This window comes from Rhodnius prolixus, unplaced genomic scaffold (assembly GCF_049639745.1).
Source record: "Rhodnius prolixus isolate KJV_2025 unplaced genomic scaffold, Rpr scaffold_7, whole genome shotgun sequence".
Classification (NCBI taxonomy): domain Eukaryota; kingdom Metazoa; phylum Arthropoda; class Insecta; order Hemiptera; family Reduviidae; genus Rhodnius; species Rhodnius prolixus.
In genome coordinates, this window is record NW_027411582.1 from 36,251,190 (window position 1) to 36,262,850 (window position 11,661).

General features: G+C 31.5%; 1 protein-coding gene and 1 long non-coding RNA gene across 5 annotated transcripts; one reads left to right on the forward strand and one right to left on the reverse strand.

Annotated features, from left to right (window-relative positions):
• Positions 1 to 690: 690 nt before the first annotated feature.
• Positions 691 to 3,127, reverse strand: Drp1 (dynamin related protein 1). The gene has a single exon (XM_074115228.1). It carries the CDS (start codon positions 2,968 to 2,970, stop codon positions 871 to 873), a length of 2,100 nt encoding a protein of 699 aa, XP_073971329.1. The 5' UTR covers positions 2,971 to 3,127; the 3' UTR covers positions 691 to 870.
• Positions 3,128 to 4,189: 1,062 nt separating this feature from the next.
• LOC141447563 (uncharacterized) lies at positions 4,190 to 10,157 on the forward strand. Of its 4 annotated transcripts, none has more exons than XR_012454448.1 (7): positions 4,196 to 4,431; positions 7,239 to 7,428; positions 8,059 to 8,146; positions 8,424 to 8,519; positions 8,972 to 9,062; positions 9,526 to 9,706; positions 10,097 to 10,157. It is a non-coding gene; the product is annotated as an uncharacterized lncRNA (long non-coding RNA). The 4 variants fall into 4 exon arrangements; XR_012454446.1 differs by having other exon boundaries at positions 4,197 to 4,431; positions 9,534 to 9,706; XR_012454447.1 differs by having other exon boundaries at positions 4,190 to 4,551; positions 8,972 to 9,706.
• Positions 10,158 to 11,661: the final 1,504 nt, after the last annotated feature.

Below are 11,661 nucleotides of genomic sequence, written 5' to 3' on the forward strand. Positions count from 1 at the left end.
GTCCCTTGGTCGAAAGCTTGGCAAAATAATAAAAAAATAAGTTGGGATTATTCTTCCTTCTTTCTCCCTTCTAATCTTAAAGGTTTTAATTTTATGGCTTTTTGTAATTTACATATATTTTTTTGTTTTTGCACTCAGTAAACGAGTGCCAAAATAGATATTCACTCATACTCCCTATGGATTCAACGTGTCATCTAATTTCATCTTTAAATAGATTCAATCTGCTGCAATTGTATAGCCAAGTGTTAAGCGTGTCAATCTTTCCACCAGAATAATTTGCTTCAATAGTATAAAGCTCTTTTGAGCTTCTTTTTACACAAAATTACAATAAATTTAATGTCAATGAAATTCATACAACCTGTTTTATAATTTGAGTGAAAAAAAAAAAACTAAATACTTTTTAAAACACCATTTAATTTTATTGGAATATTCGAAATTCATCCATAAATATATATATATATGAACATCAAGGAATTAAAAATAAATAAAAATGGTACTCTCTTGTTCGAAGGAAAATATAATATTTAATTAAACTTAACATATTTTGTTTTCCCTGTTTAACAAAGTACAATAAAACATTTAAATAGTTCAAGAAATTTGAATACAATTATAGTATAATAATTATGTACTAATGTATGACTAATGGAAAACGCAATGACATTTTCCTTAAAGCAATAAAGAAGATTGTGATTATTTATTTTTTTAACTAAAAGAAATATTTACAAAATCAAATGGTAGGGAAAAGAGAAAAAAGAGAGTTTTATTTATTTGTTTGATCCAAAAAGAAAGGAAAAAAAAAACCACTAGAGGCAGTTTTTATGTCATCGCCATTTGCTACACAGTTATATTTAATAATAATTTATACAATCATTATATAGGTGTCTCTCGAATATCACTAATTATGTGATTTGCCTTTTGCAACGCTTTAAGCATATCGCATGCTTCGGCTCGACGTTGTGCAACATGCTCTGATTCGTTCAACAATTCATCTGCTTGATCTGATTTATAAAGATGTGTGACTAGTTCGGATTGTAGATTATCTTTAACATGATTAACTAAGAAATGCATAACCGCCTTTGGTACACTGTCTTGTATTGATTTTCTTACAATGTAAAAATATGATTTAATCAATTGCTCAATCACAGCACACTCTCTTTGTTCTTTTTCTGACAACGCCCTACTTGGATTCCTGTGCTCATTAGGATTGTGGCCGATTTCAATATTGTTTTCCAAATGGTTTAAACTAAGAGGACTATCATTTTCTGGATTAGGGCTTTCACTTTGTAGATTTTCTTCTTGATAATCATCGCTTGCGCCTTGTCTAGTTGATGAAGAACTTCTGTACGGTTCGTCTGGGTTAGACGGTGAATTTGGTGTCCGTCTGTTGTAATTTCGCCTACTTTGTTTTGCATAAGGATCAAAATTCTGATTGTTTAATAAGGATGGTACCAATGATGCCTCTTTATGGAAATCCGGATGTTTAGTATTTATATACGCTAACTCAATTGCAACCAAATTTTCAACCATTTTATTAGTTGCTGGTAATCTTCTTCGCAATAACTGTGTAACAACATCAATAATTCGTTCGTGTAATTTTGGAAATCTTTGCATCTCTTGCTGCGTTTCTGTTCCACAATGTTGTATGATACTCTGCATCTCCTCGTGTACTAACTCTACACACCTTAGAGATGGTTCTTCCAAGCGGCGAATCTGACGTTTTACCAACAACTCAAATGACACTTCTGGTACAAAGAGAGCTGGCCTAGGACCTGTGGCGTTTCTAATTGCAGTAAGTATATCGCGTTTTCTTAAGCCAGACAGCGGATGGATGGAGTCCAAAGTTTTCCCGAAAGTTTCATGAAATATATAACAAATTCTGGCCCCTCCACTTAATTCAGTTGTTTCTATGTTTCGCGAAGTACCTTCTATTGTTTGACAATAAGCTGATGCAAACTTTGTAATGATTTGTAGAAGCATTTGACTTTTATCACCAATTTCCTCACCATAAGAATTCAATAATGACTGAAACTGAGACATCATGACATTAACTCTTGTTTTGAGATCTGGCAAACAATCTCGTATGTGATGCATTAATAACCTGTTTAATGTTTTGGCTAAAAATGGTGTTCCGTTTCTATTAGCCAGCGTTGGATATTTTTTCTGGAGAAACCTTCCCTCATCTTTCAAAGCATCAGTAATTGATTTATTATCTAATATATCTTGCTGCGATCTATTAACCACCCCAATTATCCCCAATTTTACTGGGATAACTCTTCCACAAAGAATATCTAAAGCATCTGTGCCAGCATCCATAAGATCCAATTTGGTTACCACAGCAAGAGTTCGTCTACCTTCTGGGTCAACATCTTTAGCTATTTTTAGACTTTCACTGGTAGCCATATCAGTGTTAGCAGTCACAACCGCTAAGATTATAGAATTGGGGTTACTTATGTAATGGTGAACTAATCGGCGAATTTGGTTTTCTATATCTTCAGGTTGATCACCTACAGGTACTTTGGTTAGCCCTGGTAGATCAACTAGAGTGAGGTTGAGAACAGAAACTGAATAGATTTTAAGTACAATAGGTTCTGAGCATATTCCTTTGTTGTGTCCAGCCGTTCTACCAGTTTCCGCTTCTATTTCACTTCTCACTTCATCAAAATTTGTGAAAACTTTATTTCTTGTATGCAAAAACTGAGCCCATTCTTCTAAATTTAGGGTGCCATCTTCAGCACATCTCTTTTCCCTATCATCTTTAGGGCAATAGTTAAGCTGCAGTACAAGTGGAGTTCTTGTCACTATACCTGTGCCTCTAGGGAGAAAGGACCGTCCGACAAGGCTCTCAAGGACGCTGCTTTTCCCAGAACTTTGGGTGCCAACAACGATAATCTGGGGTAGTTGAATGGCATCAGCACCGACTGTATTAAATACATCTTGTAATTTATTAATCACCGGAATAAGTGCTTCCATCACAAAATTAACTATTCTGAAGACAAAACTTACATAAATAAATAGCACGTATTACTAAAAATCTAAATAAATAATAACCAAAAATACACTATTCACTGCACAATGTTTATTAGGTAAAAAATCATAAAGGTTCTATATCTAAAGGAGGTTTCGAAGCTTCTATTATTTCTAGCGTAGCCAACCATGCAGCAATAATAATTTTTTAATACATAATTTTTTTAATAAAAATTTTAAACAAAAGTAAAAAAGCAGGTAAAATTTTATAACGTTTAAAATTATAAACAAATCAATCATTTGTTTACAAGCTGATTACCGACTCAAAGAATGCCCCTCTTGCTTAAAAAAATCTTCTGCAAATAGACAGTACAATTAGGCAATATTCTGTGCTGATTGATGTTGACTTTTTTAAGAGACTATTATTAGTATTATTGGTGCACTTTGAAGTAATTCTTTCAGTCTAGAGGTTTTTTAAAGCCTCATGGAAGTACTCCTTTCGGACAATGTGGGTGAGAGTGTTGTAATCTAGTTTTCCCATGGTTTCATTATTCTAATTATTAAATCCAAGCTATAATTTCAATTCTATAACACCAGTTACCACAGGGGCACCAAACTCTACGAAAAAAAGTTATTGCACTTCCTTTCTGAGCCAATGAAGCTAAATAGAAAACACCGCAGATCCAATCTTATTAAATAAGTGTATTTTTTTTGACATTTATTTCATTTTTGTTTAATGAATAATTAGGCTAAGATATTTGAAGCTCTTTATAAGAGTTTTGTAAGTTACGTTAAATTTCGTATGATGCTTGCTTTCGGCTGCCTGAGGATTTATAACTCACGAGGACCAACTCTTAAAGTGCAAAAAAAAAAAGTCTCAACTTAAGCTAGGTGTACATGGGTTCTCGGCTGAGATTCTACGCTCCGTACGGTTACTCTTCGTTCCTTGAATCCTTGGCCTGTTGCAGAAGTATGACTTTTTTCTCAGCCGTCCAATTCTACAGCTAAAGGTAAGCCTTCCATTCTATATTGGCGATCTATTGTTTTAAATGTGTTAAAAATAGAAATTTTTATTGAATGCATTTATTGTTATACAAGTTATTCTTGTATTATATAGCTAAACTTACTTCAAAATAAAATGTGTTATTTTTTAAAATAAAAGAAAATTTACTCTCTCAAAATAATTTAATGATTTATTTGATGTACCATTTTCAGTTTAAATATATTTGGTTACACTAAGTACAAAGCTCAACATTAAGATGCTTGTGGAACAAGGAAGATTATAAAACATATGTTTATCACAATAAACTTACTTATGCTGCAGTGAGAGTGATGTAGGTTAGGTTAGAGTCGATAGAAAATATTATTAGCTGCAAAGTAGCTTTAACTATTATTTAGTCTGTGTAGTTACATTTAGAAGTAGAGTTAGTAAACCTTAATACTCAAGTTAAAAATATGATTTTTCAGGTAGGTACCTTTTTATTTAAATATTCGTGGTATTAAATCTCAGGGAGCAGCAAGCTCATAATGATAATAAATAATGAGCAGCAATTGTGATAACTCATAATTAAAACATGGATTTTCGAGGTAATAAATTATGTAATACTATCTTGACCAAAAGTATTAAATTACACAGGTATCTAATATAAATTAATTTCAAATAAGGCTGTAAATTAACAAGCAGTAAGTTGTAATATGTATATTTTTAATTCTTATACATCTATATTAATATTTTGCTTTTTTAATGGCTTTCAGAACAAACATTTTGGCCTAATTACTGTTCATTATTTTTGGTGACTGATTCATCCTATTCATTTTTATCTATTTTTGGTAGTGGTTTTTTCGTTGCTTAACATCTTTTCAAATATGCAGCTACTAGCCTTCATCTAACTGTTCGAGCCGAAATTTCAGCTCCAACACAATAAAAGAGCTAGTTAATTCAGAAGATGTTTTTGTTCTGCCTTAGAGGCTTCTGTTACCAACATTCTGTGTACTTAGCAGATTTTCTTGGTCGACCTGGTTTGAGCAAACTTTTGAAGGTAGAATTTTGATACCTTTTAATGATCGTTTCGCAATATTTTCAATTTTTTTTGGCATTATAAGTTGTGTAGAAATTCCTCCTACAATAATGCAATTATTTGATCCCTTTCATCCTCATTCATTTTTCTTATCTTACCCATATCACTTCTTGATAATGTTTTAAATACCAAAATTTAACTTAAACATCTTTCAAGCCTGGTATATTTATGTTAAATGCATTCATTAACAAATCAAAATTGTACAATGATGGTAATATGATCTGTTTATAAACCTAAGGGTATTATTTGGTTTTATAAACATCATTTACTTATTCTAGATAAAATAAAATAGAAAAATTATTCTAATGGTATTCATCACATAATAAACACTTATATAATGAGTGTCTCGTACTGTTGGCCAAGTTTGTAGATGTTTTAATTAAATAACTTTTTTTTTTCTTTTTTTGCTTTTTGGTTCTAGAATAATTTCTTTAGAGTCATTTATTGTATTAGAGGGAATAGATAGTATTATTTTATTGATTCGCGAGGGAGAAATAAAACGAAGTTATAGTTTTGGTTAATAAAATATTTGGGGACTTTGAATAAAAGAGAAAAATAATTGTCAAACTTGGATCAACGATTCGCTTTTTCGTGCAGTTTTTGTCGCTCAACCCTTATACAACTGTCTTGACGGGCAGTTTTGATGTGGCTGACAAAAGTGAATAAGAAAGAATAAAAAATATATATGTGGAAAAATGTGAACAAACTTGGCTTCTAAACTTTCAAAAGCTAGTCAGTATACAGGGTGAACCAGTAAGTATTGTCAATAGGCATACTGCGTGTAGTACATCCAAAGTGGAGTTCAATGACGTATTGGCCAACTTCATATTTTCCACTGTTCTTGAGTGACGTCACTTTAAAGTTTTTTTCTAAAATAATTACTTTTTTCCAATAAAAATGTTATTACTTAGAAAGTTTTAGTCCGAATTCGATTCTGATGACATGGTTAGAAAGACAGATAAATTTTCTAAAAATTGATACCATTTCGAAGCATAAGTTATTCTTCAAACAGCCTCAATCTTCCTCCGAATGCTGGAAAAATAAAAGTAATCGAAATTTTTAAGAAAACTCATTAGGCCCTTACGTGATCATTATCATACCTAGGTACTGGCACTTTTTATAAAAGTTTCCTTGTCTAATGGGCTTTGAAACGGTATATCATTTTCCAGGACTCCTTTTATCTTCGTATGAGAAATTACCATTGTTTTGCAAGAAAACGTGTTCACGAGCATTCAGCAGTGATATTGTATTGTGTTGTTTAATTCATTAAACTCTTGTGGATGGAACTGTAGTCAATTTTTAAAGTAGATTGTCTTAAAATAAGGTAGTCTAAGGTTACTTATTGCACATTAAAAAAAAAAAAAATCTAAACTGAAATATTTGACAAAATGTTAGAAAATATTTTAAACAAGTGCTATTTTTATAATCGAAGGCTAATTTGCTTAGTTTCAAAATCTGACATTGTGTCAAATATTTCAGTTTAAATTTTTTTTTAATATGCTCGTGAACACGTTTTCTTGCAAAACAATGGTAATTTCTCATACGAAGATAAAAGGAGTCCTGGAAAATGATATACCGTTTCAAAGCCCATTAGACAAGGAAACTTTTATAAAAAGTGCCAGCACCTAGGTATGATAATGATCACGTAAGGGCCTAATGAGTTTTCTTAAAAATTTCGATTACTTTTATTTTTCCAGCATTCGGAGGAAGATTGAGGCTGTTTGGAGAATAACTTATGCTTCGAAATGGTGTCAATTTTTAGAAAATTTATCTGTCTTTCTAACCATGTCATCAGAATCGAATTCGGACTAAAACTTTCTGAGTAATAACATTTTTATTGGAAAAAAGTAATTATTTTAGAAAAAAAACTTTAAAGTGACGTCACTCAAGAACAGAGGAAAATATGAAGTTGGCCAATACGTCATTGAACTCCACTTTAGAGGTACTACACGCAGTAGGCCTATTGACAATACTTACTGGTTCACCCTGTATATGCTGCAGTTCTTAGATGGGTATTTTTCTTTAAACCAAACCCAGATACAAGGAACTCTTGTCATATTAGTTTCAAAAGCTAGTCAGTATATACGCTGCAGTTCTTAGATGGGTATTTTTCTTTAAACCAAACCCAGATACAATATTTCATCAGTAGTTATAGATAATAAATGTGTTTAATTTTTTTTATATATGTCTCTTTAGGTCGGAGAGCAACTATTCTCTAAGTTAGAGAGGTAAACTGGAGTTACAAGTAAAATAAGTAGTAACCAACGTCTACTGAATGAATGCGCAGTTATTCTTAACATCCAAACCCACTACCTGAAAGAGAATAATGAAGCTAATATTGTACAAAAATAAGGAAACTTTAAGTGCAAAATTGGTTGAAAAACAAGTAAGTTCTTAATCTTACATAAAATTGCATGTGCATGGCTGGAACACCTCCAAGTTCACTGGTTTTCTGTACTCAATATTTCTTTGCAATATAAATTATAAATGAACCCCTTTTAGCTCCTACTTTTTACTCTTCATTTTGCTCCCCTTCCTCTGCCGTCTTTAAGTTTAATTATTATTTCACAGAAAAATTAAGATCTTTAAAACAATTTTCTCCCCATAGGTGTTTGATAAATTATCAGATATGCCATTAAAATTATATAAAAGAGAATATATGTTCGGTTTGTCTTATATATGCTCAAGGGAAGTGTGCTAAATTACTTTTGTCCTGGCTTTACATTATGTAATACCAACCTGTAACGTAATATTAATTATGAGTTTGATTACGAAGCTTACTCAGATTAAATCTTCTTTACAACATTTCAACTTCTATGTCATAAATACAACTTCAAAATTAGTTATTCTGTCGCAATGTAATTGTTTATTTTGAAGTCTTGGGCCCCATATAGTGGACTGTTTTAGAGGCGATGACTCAACTTCATCTTATGTTTCAATATCAAAATTGCATTAAAAAGGTTTCAATATAAAATTTATGTGTTTTAAAATGTAGTATGTATTTTTCTCCATCCAGTGCCTTTGCTCAAGGACCCTTTCTGCCCTCCGCTGGCTATTCTTGATCATGGTCCTTCCTTACGTCCAGCAGCACTCCTATATTTGAGGTGATTAACATAAACATAATTTATGTTAAAATAATTTAATGTTTTACAATGCAATGAATTCGTTCTAAAAGATTGATCCATTAAAAAAATTTAAACTAAAATTTCAGCATTCATATGTTTCAGTATTCATACTTTGTTTATTTCTTTAATTTTTGAAAGATACAAAATTATCTTAGACAAATGGTTGCATTTTAATTTGTAATATCATTGAATAGAATGCTTTTTAATTTAAGATTAACTCTATAAACAGTTTATTTCATTGAATAATGATTTTCAGATTGAAAACAGCCAATTGTGTGAGCCAATAACTGCAAAACCTTCCATCAACTGAAGTGGAAATGAAAAAGACGTTGAGAAAACATCGATCAAATGAGTAAGTACAAACAACTTTTGTTATGAATCAATTAAATAATCTATTATTTAGGTATATGTAAATTGCATGTTTGTATCAATCTTATTAAATGATTTTTTGACTTAGAGTGAAAATAAAAAGTATTATTTGGTAGGAGAATAAATAAAAACTTATAATTTGAAAATTTACATTATGTAATACCTACTTGTAACGTAATATTAATTATGAGTTTGATTATGAAGCTTACTCAGATTAAATCTTCTTTACAACATTTCAACTTCTATGTGATAAATATCTCTTCATTCTTTTGGTTATTCTGTTGCAATGTTAATTGTTTATATTGAAGTCTTGGGTCCCATATAGTGGACTGTTTTAGAGGCTATGCCTCAACTTCAACTAATGTTTCAGTATCAAAATTGCAGTAAAAAATAAAAGTTATGTGTTTTAAAATGTATGTATTTCTCTCCATCCAGTGCCTTTGCTCAAGGACCCTTTCTTCCCTTCGCGGGCTATTCTTGATCATGGCCCTTCTTTACATCCAGCAGCACTCCTACATAAGTTGAGGTAATTCACATCTAATTTCTACATTTCGTTCATGAAACAAATCAGGAAATCTTCGAAGGTACCCTGTTAATTTGTAGAATTCTACTTCAGGTAGTCTTAACTATTATTTATTGCAAATAATTTGAGATAATTCGCAACTATTTCTACATTCAAATAAATCAATGATGAAATCTCCATACTTACCATGTTACCTTATGGAGCTGATCTTCATGTTATCTTATCCATTATCGATAAGCATCTAAAGCATTTTAACATCCATTAAACCTTTATTCCGATAAATTAAATATTTTCCTTTGAATCTGAATAAAAAGTTGTTATTTTGTGCAATAGATGGTTTAAATTAGATTTTCCGAATTAGTTGCAGAATGGTTTAATTAGTTATAAACAGAATTAACTAAGATTTTGTATGTAAAATGCTACCGCATTACAATAAGTGTGAATGAAATTCAAATCATTTACTAAGGTTTTCAGCCCTTGGCCGACTCGCGGCCCAGTGAAGCTGAGACATAATCTAAAATGATTACTTTTGAGGGAATTTCTTTTAATGCTGCAGCACTTCCGTAAATAAGAGGTGATTCCCATCCATCTCTATTCCTGCAATATCCAAATAAGGAAATCTACCTATCTGTGGTGTTATCTTCCAGGTAATCTTATCTATTATTTATTAAAACTTGAGCATTTTTACGTGATTAAACCTTTTTGTTCATATATTCCTGTAGAATCGGAATGAGTATAGTAAAGATTCTGTGTTGAAGAAAGTTTTAATTTGATTGGAAAATTGAAAGGTACAAGAACAAAAAATGACGAGTGTTTATTCAAAAAATGTTTATTTCACTTAAAAGAGTGCAGTGAACTGCTATTTTCAAAATGAATTAAGTTAATGTAATTACTAACACTCAGTTTTACTTTCTTGCGTTTTCTTTCTAAAAGATTGATCTATTTTTATTTAAACATATAAAAAATTAACATTGATTTTCAAGGAAGTTGAGTTTGATTTGTAGACGAACAGTATATCTCATAATGTTATTTTTCAGTGTTGAAACAGGCGAAACTGGAGTGCTTGCTGCAAAGAATGTTTATCGAATTAAGCCAAAATATAAAAGACGTTGGAAAACACCTATCCAACTGCAATTCTTCCAATTCTTTATTTAGTCGATTATTTGTAAAAAAAAATATATATTTGAAGTTTGAAAATGTAATGTAAATTTTAATTTTATTATGTAGGTAATTTTAAGAATCATTACCTAAAAGATGTAATTGAATTTAAAATGTTTTTGTAATACGAAAGAAAAAAATGTATAATTGGTAGCAAAATAAAGAATTATTTATAAATTATTAAAAAAGTCATTATGTATTTTCTCTTTTCCCATAGTCTTGTTATTTTTATTATATTTGCAAAGTTACAACTAAAAACAAAGTTAAAAAAGACTAAAAATGATAAGAGGCAAATAAAGAAATGTAAAACTAAAAATTCCGTTTAAATTAAACAAAAAAAATAAAATAAAGTAATAGTAGTACGAAAAAATGGCGTCAGAGAGCGTTAAAAAGCAGAAAAAGTAAAAAAAGGTGAAAAAATTGCATCAGAAAGACGTAAAACAAAAAAAAAGGAAAATTAGTTCACATATTTGCCATCAGGTTGCAGCACTTACTGGACTTGTTTACTATATAAACGAAATTTAGTTCACATGTTTGCCACCAGGTAGCACTGAAACTGTTTATATACTACGGTCAAACAAGATGTCTCCTCAGTACGACTGCAGAGTCGTACTCGTGAGGAGGGGGCTATGTCGCTCGTCGCTCCAAAAATATCTAATCTAGTCAAGACACCTCTCTTCCACACATACAATCTTGATAATATGTCTATGGGTAATGGTTAGGGAGATGCGTTCACCTCGACGGTCGGAGGGCAACTATTCGCCCCACCCGGCCCGGCCCGCGCCGCGAACTTTCTTATATACCCTCCAGATGGCGTCATTTCACCATGACAACGGGCTCCCCCCCACTAATATTAGTTCCACCAGCTGTCACTAGATCGCTCGTGCTGTCTGTTTTACCTCTCGTAGCCTTCCTTGCACACTCTCTAGACTTCGGCGGCCATTGTTGTAACTTTGCTATCTTCTTACACACTCTCTAGACTTCGGCGGCCATTGTTGTAACCTTGCTTAATGCTTCTTACACACTCTCACGACTCTGGCAGCCATTTTTAACCCTTTTTTATATTTTCTTTTAATTTCTACGCAATTTTTTCATTTTTTTTTTAATTTTTCATATTATTGAGAGATTAAAAGGGAAAATAAATACAATATTGTTATAATTAAATCGTTTATTATTTATTAATTATTGATACATTTTTTACAATAAATTTTTATAAAATCTTAACAACCTCATATTTAACTACGTTGGTGACTCTTTAGACTTATATAGGACTTCCTTTCACCCATATTTAACCATGCTGGCGACTCACAAGACATATGTAGGACCACTTTACACCCACTTTAAACCACATTGGCGACTCACAAGACTTATATAAGACCACCTTACTCATACTTATTACCATGTTGGTGACTCTCAAGACTTATACTGGACCTCCTTAAACTCA

Bases quoted from the DNA above. Each gene is read 5' to 3' on its own strand.
- Drp1 (XM_074115228.1), bottom strand. From the start codon at position 2,970: ATGGAAGCACTTATTCCGGTGATTAATAAATTACAAGATGTATTTAAT.